Here is a 19,235-nt window from a genome sequence, read left to right as displayed (position 1 = left end):
TGTGTGTGATGGCGACGTCGTCACCTTTTATGGAAACTCATCCTAGTATGTAGGTATTTTTTTTTCGGAGGAATTTATTGTAGATTATTTTACACTGTATAATTAAGTAAGAAGCTATGTTCGAAGAATCCCGATACACGAATTCGATTAGAGCAACATTACAATACATACAAGTACCTATACGTAAATCGACAGGTGGTGTTAATTCGCAATCGACGTTAGTGACGTCATCGATTATAACTCAACTCATTTCGAACGTAAATTCGATGAATTTTTTTGTCTCTTTTGACAGTTAGATGGTCACGGTTTCGTAGTCACCCTATTTCCCCTCAGTTTCCTCTCACCCACGTGTACATACTTCGAGCATCGCATGTATACCATCTGCCAAGTAATACTATAAAAAAATTCGTTAAAAAGCATGTACCATGTGTGATGGGTTTTTAAACCATTCGTGTACGTTGAGGAGGTAAAATTCGAGAGACAGGTTTGCAAAAAAAAAAAAAAAAATCGTTGAATTTTGCTGATTTTTTTCTGTAATGTGGGTAAAAATTTATCTCACGTCAGGTTCAGTTTACGAGTCGATTTGATACAAAATATAGAGGGATTCGTCGATCAGTAGATATTAATGCTTTTATAGCAATTTATATAAACTTTTCTCGATGATAGATATCTGTATTCTGTGCGTGTAAATGAAAAGACCCATCGCTCTCATCGCGTCCACCTACCGCTATCTTAGACACTCGTTCAATTTAATAAATTTTCTCTTCATCTCGCCATTGATTGAAGCAGTCCCAGTTCTTTGTCCAAGTACACAAGAACAGCTAATTAGAGCAATAGCATCAATACTAACTTATAGCTGCTTGAAACAAGGTTATTTTCTTAATGGATGTGATTTTTTTTTTCTTCTTTTGGTTTGGTTTTAATGATTTTTTTTAAATGTGGAATTTCAATTTTATGGTTCTGAGTGTAGTAGGCTGTGTTTTTTTGCTGTTTAATTTTCTTCGAGAATTGCGCTGGTAATTTAAAACGTAATGTACTCGTATAATATATCTGTATTTATCGCTGTATTAAAGTTCATTTTCGAAGCGAAATATGTGTGGAAGATGCTACGGAAGATTATTACGAGTTGAGCTTGGAATAAGGGGAGGGTTAATTGGAAATTATAAAATGAATCCTTGAAGTGTACTTAGCCGAGTAAATTGAATAGGTATTTAACTTTGCCAATTTGGAAAATTCGTTACAACTTGATCAATTTTTTTTTGGACTGCGAGTCAATTGCGTCGAAGAGGAATACATAATGTTCTGTTTAGAGAGCTTTAAATTTATTGAATATTTCGAGATTTCAAACCTTTGCCAGCAATAAATTTTTTTCAAGTCCAAGTAATATAAATAAGATTCATTTCCGGAGGTTTAAGGAACTTCTGAAAGTCAAAATTTTCAGTCAAAAAAGGGATAAAAAAATTAGAATTCTTTTAAATTGAGATTTTTGACTTTCTGAATTGTTTGAAAAATAATTTGACACATTTTGAGCAGTTCTAGAGCCTCTAGGAGATTTTAAGGAGTTGAAATTTCCATAGAAATTTACCCAAATATGCTGGAAAGCTAACATTTCACTTGAACCCTTTTTTCAGTGCGTGCTAAATTTCATTTGAACAAATTTTAAGGCACTGAGGCTCTCAAAATGTTGCTAGAGACTTCAGGTTGGCTTGAAACCAACTCAGTCGAAACAATAGTGTCGAAAATAGGGGTTAAAATTCAATTTCAACTTTCCAAATTGATTGGGTTAAATTGTTTGGGAATTTTAATTCTCAAAAATGAGTTGGAAAGGCTTCAAAACTGCTTCAAATAAACGCCTTGAAACAGTTTCCAATCGATTCCTGGGAAGGGGGAAGAGGTGAAAAATATAACACACGCCTTCAGCTCTCCATATAAATTGGGTAAACTTTTGATTTTTTTTTGGCCCGAAATTTATTTTTCAAAAATTCTTCGAAGCTCCATAAAATGAACTTTGGCAACTGAAACTTCTAATGGTGACGTATATTAATTTCTGCATTTTTATTCGATCTAGCCTTTTGTGGTTCAAAAATTTTTCGTCGAATTATGAATAAAGTCCCATGAAATAAGTAAGTTGAGGGAGCATACAACTCCCATTTAGGTAGATTTTTTTCTCAATTTTCATGTGAAAAAACTTCAAAAAACTGGGATAATTAATCACAAAATTATTTTTCAATATTTAATTCTCTATAAGCTTTGATGAGCTGAATTTTGACTGATGTATCACGTAGATTTTTCCGATTTAATTTTTATCACGAGTGTTGATCAAGCGAGTAGAAGTGATCTATTCACATGAAATTACTGATAAAATAAATGAAAAATGGCAGATTTATCTTTTAAATTTAACGGATTTGTTAATGACTCGAATTTAAATATTTTTTCAATGAAATTTACCGATTTAATGGTGGAAAAAATTTGATAATGTAAAATGAACCGTTGCTGTCTTTCTACATTTATATCTCTGCTTGCACACTTTCCTAATTTTTGAAGAAAGTAATAAACTTGATGAAGGAAGGGGAATGACGATACCGAGGACGCAAATACCAAAAATGGAGCGGATTTTCGAATCAAACGACGCATCACACGTCATTTTCAAAATTTTTTATATCATTTGTAGGTGTTTAAGAGCACTGATGAGTAGTTCAGAGAGCTTTAATCGAAAAAATGAGTCGATATTCGAATTCAGCGACATCGAATTAGTAATAATCGATATGTTACTTCACTTTTCAATTTTTTCCCCCATTTGACCAAAATTGGGGGTTTTTGGGCCCCTCAGGACTTCAGGAGTGTCAGGATCCAATTTTGAAAATTACCTGAATGAAAAAAGTGAAGACGCCACACTTACAAAACACTTTTTGATCTCCTTTGCTACAAAATACAAAATAATTTTCAAAATAGCATCTCAATAAGTACCCCTATCAGGGTGCTGAAGCCCCTAAATTTTTTTCAAAATTTGAAAAAAATCAAAAATAGAGTGACATATTTATTGTTGCTAATTTGGAGGTGCTGAGTTCAAAAATTGATTTATTTTTCAGATTCAATCACTTTGAACCGCTCACCAGTGCCCTTAAACATATTCGTTTAGAATAAGTTTTTTCAGAAGTTGGGAGTGGGGCTTGAAAGGTTCTGAGGGATTGTAATTATTTACAAAATTCGCGAATATTCGAACTCAGTATCAGTCAAAATCCAACGAGCAATGTGGATACGGTTTAGATTTTTTGGTGTTTGAAGGCACTATAGTCTATATTGAGGAGTTCAGAGAGGTAGAATTGAAAAAATAAGTTGATATTCGAACTCAGCATCATAAAGTTAGTAGAAATCGATATGTCACATCATTTTTAGAATTTTTTTGCATTTTGGCTGAAATAGGGGGCATACGGGCCCTTGCGCCCCTCAGAGGTTATCAGAGGTTTTCAAAAATTGAGTCCATATTGTGAAGAGGATGAATAAATCTGAGGAAGGTACATCTAGGATACTTTTTTGTCTTCTTAGCACCTAATCAATCATCAAGATGAGACCTCGATCCCTTTTTGGGGGCACAAGAGCCCCAATTTGGACCAAAATTTGGAAAAATTTCAAAAATGGAGTGACATATCGATTGTTATTAATTTGAGGGTGCTGAGTTCAAATATTGGCTCATTTTTTCGATTGAACCCCTTTAGACCCCAATTTCTTGCTACATTCAGTGACCATGAACACGTAAAAATGGCAAAAAATTGAAAATCGCGTGTGACGTGTCGTTTGTTATGTTTTCGAGGTCACTGAGTTCAAATATTCGCTTATTTTTTGACTCCCATGCCCCTCTACCCCTCCCACTTTCAAAAAAAGTTGAAAAATAATGGTGTGATATATCTTTTTCTACTAATTCGAGGTCGATGAAATCGAATATCAGCTTATTTTTCGGATTAAATTCTTCTGTGCCTTCTTAGGTCCTTATTTTGAAAAAGTGAGCAATCGAGGAGACATTTTTCGGAGATTTTGTATATTTTAAACGTTTAATTTCTCACCTTGAATGTCAGTTTGTTCCAAAATGCAAAATTTCGCCTCACTAAAATAACAACAATACGCAGCATTCACTCGACTAAAACGTAAAATTTCCGCACTTCGGTGCGATTTAATTCATATTTACGAACTCGCAACATCCCCTTCCCCTTACACTGTTTCGTGCCCGGTTTCGCGTTCACCGCGATAAAATAATATCGTTAATGATCTTCGCATTCTAAATTACCACATCTATAAATAAATTGAAATAGAATTTTACAACTGGCTGCCGGCACAACCCACTAGCCTAATCCGCTTATTACAATGGGAAACTCTTTGGCAAATTCCAAGGCTTGTCGAGTTTACAATCGCGAATTGTGTGCGAGCACTTTCAACCCGGAATTAGCAAAGGCAGCTCGTTTTGTTGTTCAACAATCGATTATTCATCGAATGGAAGGGAAAGAAAAATGGCGAAGAAGCCAACTATGAAAAAAAAAATAAACGGAACCCGGAAACATGGCGTATGAAATTCGTCTTTATAATAATATTTCAATTGTTAATTATTAACACGATGGTACACCTTTGGCAGTATATGCACTGTGTGCATGGCACGACATCACTCGGCGAACTTCGTGTCACATCAATTAAAATCTCCGCTCACGTTAGCCGCGTGCGAGTATTGTTTACAAACCATTAAACCAAGAGACGTAATCCAGCCGATGGGTGACGATTATAGAGCTCGAGTGTACATATAGAATTTTAAATAAGGCCTTATGTACATTTACAACCATCATCGAGTATACGAGTAGGTAACCTGAAACCCGAAGAATAATTTTTCTAGACGATATTCGAAAACATAAAATTTACACGGGGCCAATGACGCAAGGCTAGTAGCGAATAAAAAGCTCGTCACCGTCAATGGTATCGCATTTCGGGTATTAAAAACCTCTAAAATCTTAGTAGTGGTGCCCTTGAATGGGCCATTTTCAATTGTCTTTAAACACGGTCGTTAAAATTTAATTTAAACCGAATGCGTGTGTATTTCCGCATACGAATAGATGCGGAGTAACGTGCTATTCTGGAGATCATTTTTCACCAATTTTTCCCACTGTCTGGTGATCTGTACGGTGACCTTGACTGATTGGAAAACCTCAGGCTACTGGTAGATGTTTGGAAGAGAGATCGTATTCGGAAAATTGCCTCGAAGCGTAACCAGTAGTGTATCCCAGAAGATTGTTCGACGTGTATAATATAAAATAGGATATGCACGACTTATCCAATAATGCGGTCAAGTGCGACGTATTTTGAATAACTTAATAGCTGTATTATTTGTATTAGCCTGTGCGAGCACATATTCTAACGAATTGTTTGATTTTTTTTTTTCAAAGTGTACCGATGTTTATTTTGAACGTCTCAGATATACTATAACTATTTGACTAGCTGACCTTTAGGGTGTTATGGAATGGCGGCCTAGCAGCTGGCTAAATGAAAGTATCGCAGAGGTACCTGATCCCTTCACTCTCACATACCACAACGTCTACACAAGAGGTGACAAAACATGCTTTAAATTCAATCTCATTGTTCGTCAAGGTTTTTTGGGCCCGGCATAGCCCGGCTGCTTGACTGAGCTATGGGTGAGGGCTTCGAATCTGTCGTAGTAGATATTTTTTTAGTAACGAGATCGCAATAGAAAGCGAATGTTAGAGTAGTGCCAACAGCACCGGAGGTCAAAAAAAAATTGTTATTGTGCCAATTCAATTTGTATTTATTCCATTTTTATGTGTGTACATTTCGCGTGAATTTTATTACATTCGCGGGTCGTTTAAGTTACCCGTGTTTTGAAAAAATTCGATGTTTTTTTGCGAGTTTGAAATCCGAATACTATTATTGCTCGCCTCTGTTGAATGGCTGGAACCCTTCTCCTACCAGCGGTTGAAGGCGAAGCATTTGGCTGATTTTGGCTACTTCTGTAAGAAAAATGGTATATGGTATTAGGGTGTTTGATTTTTAAAAATCTGGGAATGGCATCGTGAAGGAAAGGTTCAGATTTGGATGGAAATTGTCTTCTGTATTTAAGAAATGATACTAGTACGTATTTTGATATCGTCAGATCTCAATTTTTGATTATTTGATGCTATCTTGTATTCATCAAATGGTAGATTTCCGAAGAGACCACATAACAGTCCTCCTATCCTGATTTTCCTACTTTTGTCCTACCTTTTCTTCCTGATTTTTTTCCATCAAATTTGCTACCAAAGTCCTATTTTATGCCAAAATAGTTTTTTCCTTCCTCTTTTTAGTTAAAATGGTCAAAAAAATTATGTTTTTTGCCTAAATTACTCAAAAAAGCCTCCAGTTTTGCTATAATTGTTAAAAAATCCTGTTTTTGCCAAAATGATTGAAAAGTTTTTTTTTTTTGGTAACAATATTTCATTTCTAGAAATAAGTCCCCATTTTTGCATAAATCGTCAGAAAGTCTAATTTTTTGCCAAAATTGCTGAGTACAAATTTTTTCTAAAATTGGTGTTTAAAGTCGCATTTGTTGTCAAAATCGTGAAAGAATTTCAATTTTTGTCAAAGTTGCCAAAAAAGTAAATAGTGTCAGAAAGTCAAGTTTGGAAAAATAGCCAGAAACACTCACGTTTTGCCAAAATTGTCTGAGAATTCTAATTTTTTTTAAAATTGAGTTTCAAATCCGTATGTTTGTGGCAAAATTGTACATTTTTTGCAAAAATAATTGTCAAAAAGTTCTAATTTTTGTAAAAATTGTCAAAATTTTTCATCTTTGAAAAAAATGTTAAAAAGTCCCATTTTTTGCTAAAATTGTCTGAAAGTTCTGATTTTTTCCAAAATTGAGTTTTAAAGTTAAAAACTACTTTTTCTTGCCAAAATTGTCAAAATTTTACGTCTTTGACAAAATTGTTAGAAAGTTTCATTTTTGCTAAACTTGTCTTGAAAATTTTAATTTTTTCCAAAATCGTCAAAAAGACTTTTTTTGCAAAAATATTCCAAGTCCTAATTTTTTTAAAAATTGGGTTTCAATGCCACATTTTTTTGCAAAAATTGTTAAAAAATTCTAATTTTTGTCAAAATTGTCAGAATTTTTTATCTTTGACAAAATTGTTAGAAAGTCTCATTTTTTGCTAAAGTTCTAATTTTTTCCAAAATCGTCAAAAAGACTCATTTTTGTGACGAAATTGTCTAAGTCCAAATTGTTTTAAACATTGGGTTTTAAAGCCACATTTTTTTGCAAAAATTATCAAAAATTTCTAATTTTTGTCAAAATTGTCACAAAGTTCTAATTTTTGTCAAAATTGTCAGAATTTTTCATCTTTGACAAAATTGTTAGAAAGTCTCATTTTTTGCTAAAATTTTTTGAAAGTTCTAATTTATTCTAAAATTGGGGTTTAAAGTCACATTTCTCGCCAAAACCGTCTAAAAGTTCTAATTTTTATCAAAATTGCCAAAAAAGTTCTTGTTTTTTTTCTTGTCCAAATTTACAGAAAGTTTCATTTTTGACAAAACAATCAAAAAGTCTCATTTTTTGCCAAAATTGCTAAGAATTCTTGTCTTTATGTCAAAACATCCAAAAAGTATTGATTTTCGCCTTGGCTGGTCTAAAAAGCCCCGTTGTTTCCAAAATTGCCAAAACTGCTGAAATTTCAGCAAAATATTCATGAAATTTTGTTGAAAACACGTTAAAATGAAATAAAAGCCAAAAAAAAGGGAATTAAAAGCAATGAAAAGAATCAATTTTCAAAATTAAATGGATCAGAAAGGTTCTGAAATTTGAAAATGCACATTTTTTCGAAAGAAAAGGTGGTCGAAGTGCTCCATAAGGTGTGACATTAGCCAAAAATTGCAAAAATCACGTTTTTCTAAAAAAAATAGCCCCATTTTGAGGATTCCTGGCTCAACCTCTTGTATGCAGTTTTGGAGCTCAAAATTTTTCTGAATAGTCTCCCACTTGAAGTAATTTTTTTTTACTATTTTTCCTCGAAATTCAACCAATTCCCTTTCCACCCAAGCTATAAAATTGAGTTCTTTAATTTTTACTTTTTTTTAAAGAGCATTTTGGAAAAATGAATAAAATTCTTTAAAATAAAATTTTTTATTGTGAAAATTTTTTTGAAAATTCGTCACAAACAACTGGTTTTCGAGGAAATCTAGAGGCTTAGGGAACGGAACCAAAAATTGTAGAACGTAAAATTTCGTTTCAATGAAGGGTAATTCATTTTTTCAAGGAGGCCATGTTAAAGTTTGAAAACCCAATTTTAATTCATTATTTAAAATGAAAAAATCACTCTTTGTATAAATAATCAAAGATGCTACAAAAAAAAAAAAAAAAAAAAATGAAGAGAAACTGAATTTTAGAGTACCTACAAAATTTTCTATTTAGCAGAAATTTAATCAATTTTTTTCCTGGAACTCATTCATTGTTGAAATAAAGCACATTTTTTTGGTGAATTTTATACGAGCTATTCTGTACTTACACTTCCTTACTTAATTATTAACTTCATTGTCTAATTTTTGGAACAATTATTAATTACATCGAGTCCCATTCGATTTGCATATTTTGTACATTTTTAGTGAAAATTCATACTTTTTGCATATTTCGCTCGTTGTCAACGCTCTTTTTAACACATTTGCCCAATTGACTAAATTTTTCACTTTCAAAGTTGTTTTTTTTGCGTTGCAAGTTTTGCATGAAGAAAGAAAAATAGCTAAAATTAAAATTTCAAGACGTCGAGTAATTCACATTCGGTTTAATTTGTTTGAAAATTAAAATTGAAAAAAATACGTACTTAGCTCAAATGTGAAGAAAAATCAACAGAGATTCCAAAAAATTTAAAATTATTTCAATTTTGAGTTTTGTTTCAAAGAGATTCTATTTGTAAATAAGAGATTTTTTCAGAGGATAAGATTTTTTATATAAAATTTGTGTCTCAGAAGTTTTTCTGATAAATGAATTTGAGAATGGCAAGAGACGATTTTCCTTCTCTTGAAGAACTTTATGCGAGCACCATTCGAGTAAATTGATGAACATTTGAATTGTTTTAAAGGCTTGTAATTGGTTCAAAATGATAAGAAAATTTAATTGGCTGTTTTCATCTTTGAAATTCAAAATTTACTTTTACCTTTTACATCAATAGTTTATCACAAATCTGAACCTGACGTTCTTAATTGCAGCCATCAAAACGATCAAAAACCTATAGAAAAACGATCAAAACATCCTAGCTTACGCTTATTAATTTGTAAAAGGCTTTCTAATATCCCTTGAAGATCATAAGTCGGATTGGAATCCACATCGATAATAGTCTGAAACGTGACAAAAATCACTACCACGATAATAACCCCGAACTTCATAACGACTTCGGTATCTCTGGCTCGGTATTATAGGTAATTAACAAACTCGAAAAGCTTCTCCACCAACTACACAATCATACAACACAATAAGGTGCAATTTAGTCAAATGCACCGACGACCGATGAATGACATCGACATCAACATCAACAGCAACACTCAACAGCTCGACAGTGACACTGCGAAGGGCCTCGGCCCCACCCCACCCCCCTCCCGCCGGATCACCTAAAAGCTTGTAATAATGGATCCTACTAAAAGCGTTACAACGTCATCTAATTGAGCGCATAGCATACCTACCGCTAAAGGTACTTAAAAAATTAGGCCATCGGGTTGACACCGAGGCGATAACACTCGTTGAAAATTTTTTTTCTTTCCTTCTCATTTTTATTTTGAAAAGAAAATAAGAAAAAAAAATACCTACAAAACAGAAACAGCATAATATAAATCGTTTCTTGGGAATTATACATTAAGAATTGAGATTACGCATGCGTCCATTCTGTGTCCAGCATCGCCCTAGATACAGTCATTTGCACTGTCTCGCTGCAATGATCTTGAACTCGCGGTCTCATTTTTAATGTTTTAAACGATCGTTAACGCTACGCGATTGTTGTCGTTTTTCTTTTAACGATAATCGCGTCGTTTGTGTAATAAATATTAGATTAGCTCTCTTATATACGTACCTATATTATGTATATCGTATTCGTATCGTATTCGTATGCTATACACAAAGTGATACAGAAAACTGACGATGAGACTGACACGGTCGTTACTCAAGGTGTAATTTCAAACCGAGAGTCATCTTCTTTTTAATATACCTTACATTGTACTCGTACTCGTATCTCGTACTCGTATAAATGATTCGAGTTTTTTTTTTTTTTGCAATGTCGTATACTTACATCTTTGCCTTCGGCTAAAGGTGATGCCGACTCGCTGAAGTGATGACCACTATACATATAAACACGTGTTGTTGTTTTCGGCTTCGGCTACGTGTCGTGTGCGATGCGACGAGCGACGACTCACACACTCCAGAGAGTCAGACTCACCGGCCGTTAAATTAGCTAATTAAATGACTCGTTTACCAAACTGAGGAAGCGGTTAATTTACGTGCAACAAGTATTGCGCCTTTTTGATTAAAAACCTCTTAAGAAGTATATGTTAGCTTTGCCCTAAAGGGTTAATTGATGTCAATTACAACCATGACTAAGTATATCGAGACGTATTGTACAATGCGATATTTTGCACTTGCAGTCCCATCGTATATCCGCGCATATTTCATAAATCCCCTCTTGCCCTTGCCCTTGCTCATCGTCGAGTAAATAGGGTTTCCAGTGATAACGGAACGGAAACAATGATGATTTATGATGTTGATTTGAATACTTATAACTTATGCACACGTACGCGAGAGCATTTGCAATATAAAAGAGATGGTTTTTGAATTATAATTGTATAGTACGAGTAGGTACATATAATATGATGATGATGATGAATACGTTATTGATGTTGTGAACTGAGGGAGGAGGGAAGGGGGAATGGAGCTGGATTTTGTTGACGAGTGATTAGTGATTGATGTACCGATGCAATCAAATATTATTTTAGATGAACCTTCGAGAGGGTTTTTTGGAAGTAGAAACTAGAAAGCCTTGCCTGATTAGTAACGTAAGTAAACAAAGTAATGGCGTTTCCGATGTACGAGTAGTTCTGCGAAATAGTTCATAATCAATAATCATAATTCCGGGGATTGATTCGGAATTGTGGACGAATGATTGATCAATTTCTTAGGCAATTTTGAAGAAAAATTCCCTATCAAGTGAATAGTTATTTATTTTCCATCAGTGAAGAGTTTGAATCGATAAATCTAAAGAGTAAATTTGGAAGTTGGGAGCGATCGAGGAAATTCGAAAATAAAAATTCATGGCTCGTACTCGGTTACTTTTTTATTAACTTGACCATTTTTTAAAAATTTTGATTACCAAAGTTACTTTTTAAAAAATTTTTTAGAATCCAATTTTTCCAATCTTGGTCCTACTCTCGAAAAATACAAGAAAAAAATGTTGAAAATATCAACAGTGAATTATATTTTTAAAGTATGATTTACGTTCTTATTCTTTTCAAAGTTGCCAAAAATCCTCGTTTTTTGCTAAAAATTGAGATTCTCGCAAAAGTTTCAATGAAATCTCCTTTTTTTCCCCTTTAAAAATAGGTACTCAAAACTCTCGTTTTTTGCAAATAATTGCCTAAAAATCCTACTGTTTGCTTAAATTGTAAAAGTCTTGTTTTTTGTAAAAAATTTGACCAAAAAAAATACATTTTTTAGAAAAATTGCTGAAAAAATCTTACTTTTTCCCTTCGAAAATTGAGTAACTCAGATAAAAAAAAATTAACCGAAATGTTGCAAATTGACCCAACTTTTTTGAGAAAAATAGCGAAAAAATATCTATCACCTTTTGGCCAATGACTGCCAAACAGTCTTTGCTTTTTGCTAAATTTGTCAAAGTCTTTCTTTCTTTTTAACTAAAATTCTCAATTTTTTCCCAAAATCGTACAAAAGTTTGGTTTTTTAGCCAAAAATTACCGAAAGGTATCAAATTTTACCAATAATTCTCAAAAATTAAAGCTGCATTTTACCAATTTATTGCCAAAGCTTTTTAGCAAAATTGTCAAGTTTCGCTTTTTTGTCGAAAATTTGTTGGGAAGCCCTGATTTTTTGATGAAATTATTGTCGAATTCTCGTTTTCTGCTAAAAATGGCAAAAAATATCGCCTTTTGTCTAAATTGGCGAAAATTTCCATTTTTTGGCAAAAATTAGATACTAAAAAATTACGGGGTTTTGCAAAAAATTCTAAGAAGTCTCACTTTTTTCCAAATTGTTCTAATGTGTCGTTTTTTTGCCAGAAATAGCTAAAAAGTCCTCTCTTTTTTTAAAAATTTGTCAATAGTTTTACTTTTTGCCAGAAATTGCAAAAATGTTCACTTCGTTGCCCAAAATTTCCAAAAAATATCGCTTTTTTTTAATCAAACAGTTGCAAAGCAGGCTCAGTTCAACCGTTTCGGCAAAAATTTACGAAAACATTCCATTTTTTGTTAAAATTTGTACTTGAAAGTTTCCATGGAGTTCCATTTAAGATTTTAATTAAAAATGAAAAGTTCTGTTTTTTTTGTATCAATGATTTTTTCTGCTATAAAATATTTTGTCGACTTTTGTCACTTTTTTGGCTAGCACATTTTCGAGATTTTTTTTGATACCAAATTTGAGCACGAGCCCTGAAAATTGGCAAATTTGAATGAAACGCGAACCTTACAGAAAAACGATTTCGATTTTATGTATTTCAATATTTTTAAAACTGGAGAATTAGGAACCTTCCTCCCTCCCTCTCTCCCCCCGCTCCTTCCCTCCCATTCTATTCTTTACAAAATCTCTGAAAATATCTGTATAAAAACTGTTATAAAATTTCTCAGAGCTGAGTAGAATAATCTAAAAATTATTGAAATATTTTTTGCCTTGTTTAAAATGCAGTGAAAGTGATTGAAAATTGCATTAAAGTTGAAATGCCAGAATTTTTTTGATAAATTGCGTAAATGTAGGTAAATATAATTCAATAATTTTTGAAATTGTCTCGAAATTATTTAAAATGCTGTAAAAATGTTTTAAATAGTATGAAAAAATTTCTAATTATTTTATTTGATTTCCAAGTTACTAGTTGCCAGTTGCTAGTTGCCTCTTGTGCAAATTTCTGTACCATAGTTTATCTCAAAAACTGATTTTTTGTGATGGAAAAACTAAAAAAAATCAAATGTCTTCTTTTATTCAAACTGTTTTAAAAACAAAGCCTCTTGAAAAAAATGAATCATTATTTATTTTATACATTTTTGTTATTGGCAGCAGTCAATTCATATTCCAATTTACAATTGAAGAGTGATATTCCAAAACTCGCTTTGTCCATTTTCACAACTTTTCAGGAGAGAGGAAAAACAGTTTCCCTTTAAACGGGTAAATTGGCTTTTTAAACGAGTTTAGCACTTTATTTGGGTGGATTTATGATGTAGGAGTGTAGGTATACATTTCATCCACTAAATACTGCTGAAAAAAATTTCAATAAAAATGGACAAAACGCGTTTTGGAACATTATTTTTTTTTTAAATTTTTAGTGAATTGGCTATTTAGGTGAGTTTACATAACACCTCATTTTGGTAGGTTGATGATGTAGGAATGTGAGTTAATACTTCATCTACCAAGTACCACTGAAAACCCAACTTTGAGAAAAATGGACAAAGCGAGTTTTGGAATATCACTCTTCAATTTCAACCCTAAATCTCAAAAACGAACTGTTCCAGCAAATCCACTGGATAGTCAATTTTATGCTCCAAAATTTTGTTTCTCTCAATATTTTCATAGAATCCTTAGTTTTTCTCAAAAACTCATTTTTGAGGCAAAAATACTGAAAACATAAAAAAATTCATTAAAAATAGGCAATTGAAGCTCAAAATGTCTCAAAAACGATACTTCTTATAGAAAGAATAAAAATCAAATTCTTCTGATACTTGAATAAAATTGACCAACTTTCCGATTGTTATTGATCAATTTTTCTCAAAACTTTCAAGAATTTTTCAAAAACATTTGTGTTTTCTTATAGATAATTTATCTATCAATATTCCAATTTTGTATTTTATTTTCAGAAATGAATATCGATTTGATGTTTTGATACATAAATGAGGTTTTAAAAGTCTTGTAAGTTTTGTTCTTGTAACTGATGAAAAAGTTCTAGATTTGACAACGTGGAGCTGAAAATCAATAAAAGTTCTATATTTTAAAGGCAAAATGTATCAAAACTCATTTTTTTCCAAATTTGTTGTTTGAAGCGAAATTAATTCGGGTTTGGTGGTAAAAAAAAACCAAAAAAAAACGAAAAGCTCAATTTGATGAATTACGAAGTAAGAGTGTCATTTTATCTCGAGGAACTACACTTGAAAAGTCGAAAGGATGAAGAGGTGACAGGGGTTCAAAAATATACTTCAGAATGTTGATGAGAATGGTCAGCCGGTGGGGAGGGAGGGGGGGGGGTGGAAAAGAAGTTGTGTTCTAAATTAAGTGCCTACCTAGTATAGGAAAGGATTTTTTTGAAAAGTTCATTTTTTCCTTCAGGTAATTTTTGAAAAAGTTCTCGCCCACTTTGAACCATCGTCCTCGTCGCGTAATAATTTATTAAAGATGAACGAATAATTTACCTTAGAATCTTGGGTGTTTAAAATACAAAACCTACAACCTGAATGCACGTCCTACGTACATGCAGGTAAAGCCAGCTTTTGTCTAATTTCCTCATTAAAGACCTTTGTTGTCGAGTAACGAGTTGACCTAATAATTTTCAAAACTTTTCCAACATTTAGAATAGGTATTGAAAAATGGGAATATTTCCGAGGTAAAATCCTTTTTCACGTCGCAGTGGTAACCAAACTACTGTGGATAGACTAGCGTGGAAAATTTTTTATTGTGCATTTCTACCTATTTTATTTCGAAATCGAAGGCAGGCGTTACTATGTGTTGAAATTTTCGAATCGATAAAAATTACGCCTTTTTTCAAACCTCCGATTAATTTTACATAGGTATAGGTGTACCTAGTCTTATCGAAAACGTAATACGTCTACAACCCTCATAACATCTTATTCGGTTGTAGTATTCGATTGGTTATCGGGCAGAGTGATGAAATGACCATGTACAGTTAACGATTGATTAATACATACTTGGGTATAGGAGATGTACGATTATTATAGATGGTTATTTAATGACCCTCTGGAAAGTGTACTCGTACATAAATGCCTTTTCTTTCCTTTATGTGCCCATTAAACCCCTCTGAGTACCAACGACGAGCTTTGGGCAATACCTCTTATATCGTTTGAAATTTATAACACGCAGAATATGTGTACTCGACATTATTCAAACGCTATAGCTAGCAAAAAAATCTCAAAAGTTTCAGCTTCGTTGAGCATATTTCGTAACACTTTGAAAACTTGGCCAAGTGCATATATTTCGGACACTATGATTAATCTGGTCAAAAAGATACGCGTCTATGTCGGATAAAAATTATACCTGCTCTGTCGTACAAGTACCTATATATATTCGGATATCACGTCGAGTGTAATTTTTTTACCATCTACGTGTACAGCTAGGCCGTGAAATCGCCTATAATATTATGAGACATATTACGGCCAAAGATGTTATACAATTGATACTCGACGTCTGGCACTGGCAGAAGAATGAAGAAGACGAAAAAAAATACGAGAAAAACAGAATGATGAGAATCAAAGTTAGAACGACGACGGACGATGATCGTGTCTCTGTCTTTATTGATGTGAGCAGGGAAAAAAAAACTATATCGCTGCAGGACATTGAAATTCGTGTAATGATTTTCACCGCACTAACACGCATCGCGATCGGTCAAAATTAATTACCTGCTGACCCACTACTGGTATTTTTACTTTTTTTTTTTCGGTCGGTCGTCGTTTGTACCGAGTGTATTATCTTTTATTACACTGTTTATGCTCCAATTGTCGGTCTGCGGCTTGACTCGAGCTGCGCGCAATTAATAAGGTTTTAATTTCGGTGCGTTAATGTAAACGACTTGTCAGCTTGGGATTTTAAACGAGGATGTTTCCGCTTTTTTTTCCATGTGTACAATTGCGCGAATACATTAAGCTCGACGTATGTACATATAATCAAGTACCTCTCTATGTGTACCTCTACCTCTACCTATATAGACTTTATAGATAGACCGGACGTCGAGAGTGTTGGTTTTTGCGCCTCTCTACCATGCCCATTGCTCATTGCCCATGCCTCTGTGTCGGTATACACAGACACATACAGGAGGAGGCATTAGTATACGTACGAATGAAATTATTATTTTTTTCGTACTATAGGCCATTTAATTTTCACGATGGTATTCGTGCTGCGGAGTGTACGATTAAATAAATGTGATTTGGTTTGCATGAGAAATACCGCGAGCACCACCGAGCCGAGCGCGTTAATGGTATTTAACACGAGGGAAACAAACAGCAATATGTTGTGGAAGGTTATAATATTTACACTCGACGATAATAATTTAAGCCGATTCGTCCTTTAATATTTCGTTGAACAGAATTGCTCTTCGTTTGTATTCGTATTTTCGTTTCGTGTATACTGACGAATGTTTTTATTTTTTTTATGTTACAGGTCAGTATATATTTTGGAGTACACCTGTGTGTGTGGATCGAGATTTTCACATTTGCAATTAAATATTTGGCAATATCAACTCGATGATTTATTCTCTGCTTGGCCCGCAAGGCTCTTATAGTTCGTAATACCATTATGCATACCATGCCTACCGGAGAAAGTAATTCATTACGTATTATTATTAATTAAACAGTCGATAACACAACTCACAGTCTCGCACAAGGTATACCTGAACCATTCAACTATGAGCCTACGATAGGTACCTCTTCTATGTACTTAGGTAAGGTACCTGTACTTGACAGTCGTGATCACGTGTTTGAGTGTGTATTTGTGGGCTCTGTTTTTATTTATGGGTATATTAGTAGTGGTGGTATAAGGTACAAATATCTGCTCTAGTGCCACCTGCGTACCTATAATGTATCACAATATAATACCAGGTGTCCCAGTTTATATACTGGGGAAGGAATTGATCAGCTGTGTCAAAACTTATTCGAATATGTTCTGTGATCTAATTTTAAAACTGGAGAAGTTTTGTAGAGTGAAAATCAATTTTTCATAAAAAAAATACCCCATGTGAGGAATTAGGAGGGGAAGGGGAGGGGGAGGAAAAGGAAGAGGGAGCAATTAATTGATAGTAATTGATTAAATTGAGATGAATATAGGATAGTCCATTCACATTTCCGAAGGTCTCAACTGTTGAATTACCAAAATTATCAGTAAATAACCAGAATTACTGGTAAGTTACCAAAATTACTGGTGATTTACCAAAATTACCAATAATTTATTTAAATTATGTAATTTACCAGAATTACCAGTAATTTACCAAAATTACCAGTAATTTACCAAAATTATCGGCAATTAACCAGAATTACTGGTAAGTTACCAAAATTACCAAAATACCAAAAATCAATTAGAATTACGTAATTTACCAAAATTACCAATAATTTATCAAAGTTATGTAATTTATTAAAATTATGTAATTTGCCAGAATTACCAGTGATTTACCAAAATTACCAGTGATTTACAAAAATTACCAGTAATTTACCAGAATCACCAGTAAGTTACCAAAATTACTGGTAATTTATTTGCAAAAATTTAATGGTATGCTTAAAAAAAATTGTCGGGTAAGTAACCAAAAATTACAAGTGATTTTGTAAAATCAAAATCTGAAAAAACACGCTCAAAATGTTGAAAACAGGCAATTCTCCCCCCCCCCACATTTCCACCATTCACCCCCCCCCCCAATATCTTGAAAATATCAAGTTACAAAATATGTATTGTAAAATTGAGTAGTTACTCGTTATTTTCCTCTATGTTACTCAAAGAACCAATCATTACTGATAATTTACTGTAATTACAAGTAGTATTTACCAGTAATTTTCCAAAATCTCAAGTTATTACCCTGATTTTTTATAAGTTATTTACCTCAGTCAATTGTATTGTAATTCTCGGTAATTTACCTCAATTATGAATGAGTAATTTTTAGTAATATTTATGTAGATTTACTGTAATTACACGTAAATAATTGGAAGTTAGTTATCTTGATTACAAGTAATCAGATACTTACTCCTAATTTACTGTAATCAAGAAGTCAAAGCTATTTATTTTTTACAATAATTCAAAAATAAAATTTTGCAAATACAGTAAATTACTGGTAATTACCAAAAACCCATAATTTATTGTAATTACGAGTAAATACCCGTAATTTGTTGTAATTACAGTCAGGTAATTACTAGTAATTTACCGTAATCACAGGTAATTACTAGTAAATGGTAATTTACCGTAATAACTAGTGAATGGTAATTTACCGTAATTATTAGTAAATGGTAATTTACCGTAATTACTAGTAAATGGTAATTTACCGTAATTACTAGTAAATGGTAATTTACCGTAATTACTAGTAAATGGTAATTTACCGTAATTACTAGTAGATGGTAATTTACCGTAATTACTAGTAAATGGTAATTTACCGTAATTACTAGTAAATGGTAATATACCGTAATTACAAGTAATCAGGGCTTGAAAACCGGATAGATATCACTCCCGGTTTTGGTTTCGGTTTTATGTTTTTTGAAAAAATAAAGGTTTCGGTTTTGGTTTTGGTTTCGGTTTTTTAAAATGAGGAGCTCATTGCAAAAGTAGCCCTTGTCACATGAACTTTTAGACACGTTTTACTCGATTGCACCTATTGCCAACTGCGGAGATCATGTTGTAATGATGAAATGACCGTCAAGTAAGTCTACCCTGAGTAGCCCTGAGAGGAATTGCTTTATAGAGTTTACATTCATGATACTGGGTACGCTCAAGGGAGAGCTTTGGAGATTGCATAGGTTCATGTGACAAGGGCTACTTTTGCAATGAGCTCCTCAAATATTATCTCTCTCGTTCCGGTTTTGCTTAAAGGGTTTTATTTCAAAGGAAACGGTTTTGGTTTCGGTTTTTTCCTTTTTTCTTCATTTTTTAGAGGGAAGAAGGCCAAGAAAGTGATCACTTTTTCAAATACTTTGTGTATGTGCCAGGGATGGAAGAGCCGGGAGTGAGCCGGAGCCAGAGTCTGAAAGAGCCGGATTTTTTGAGGAGTTAGAGCCAGAGCCAAGAGCCAAATAAATGAAAGTGCAGAAAAACATCAAGAGCT

At 33.2% G+C, this 19,235-nt stretch overlaps 1 protein-coding gene and 1 long non-coding RNA gene across 3 annotated transcripts in view; one reads left to right on the top strand and one right to left on the bottom strand.

Moving 5' to 3' along the window:
* The window catches only part of LOC135838706 (uncharacterized), a 180,164-nt gene that overhangs the window by 124,536 nt on the left and 36,393 nt on the right, over nucleotides 1-19,235 (top strand). Inside the window, exon 1 of one of the 2 annotated variants that reach the window (XM_065354445.1) lies at nucleotides 14,581-16,760. The exons of the other annotated variant lie outside the window; for it this stretch is intronic. Within the exon in view, the coding sequence (XP_065210517.1) occupies nucleotides 16,736-16,760 (25 nt within the window). The 5' untranslated portion in view covers nucleotides 14,581-16,735. Of the gene's footprint in view, nucleotides 1-14,580; nucleotides 16,761-19,235 lie in introns of those variants that run through there. 2 annotated transcript variants of the gene reach the window in all.
* Nucleotides 5,774-9,597, bottom strand: LOC135838684 (uncharacterized). The gene is made up of 2 exons (XR_010557465.1): nucleotides 9,279-9,597; nucleotides 5,774-6,002 (listed from the first exon to the last, which is right to left on the bottom strand). It is a non-coding gene; the product is annotated as an uncharacterized LOC135838684 (long non-coding RNA).

The sequence above is a fragment of the Planococcus citri genome, chromosome 3 (genome assembly GCF_950023065.1).
Source record: "Planococcus citri chromosome 3, ihPlaCitr1.1, whole genome shotgun sequence".
Lineage (NCBI taxonomy): Eukaryota > Metazoa > Arthropoda > Insecta > Hemiptera > Pseudococcidae > Planococcus > Planococcus citri.
This window is presented reverse-complemented; position numbering and strand designations above follow the sequence as displayed.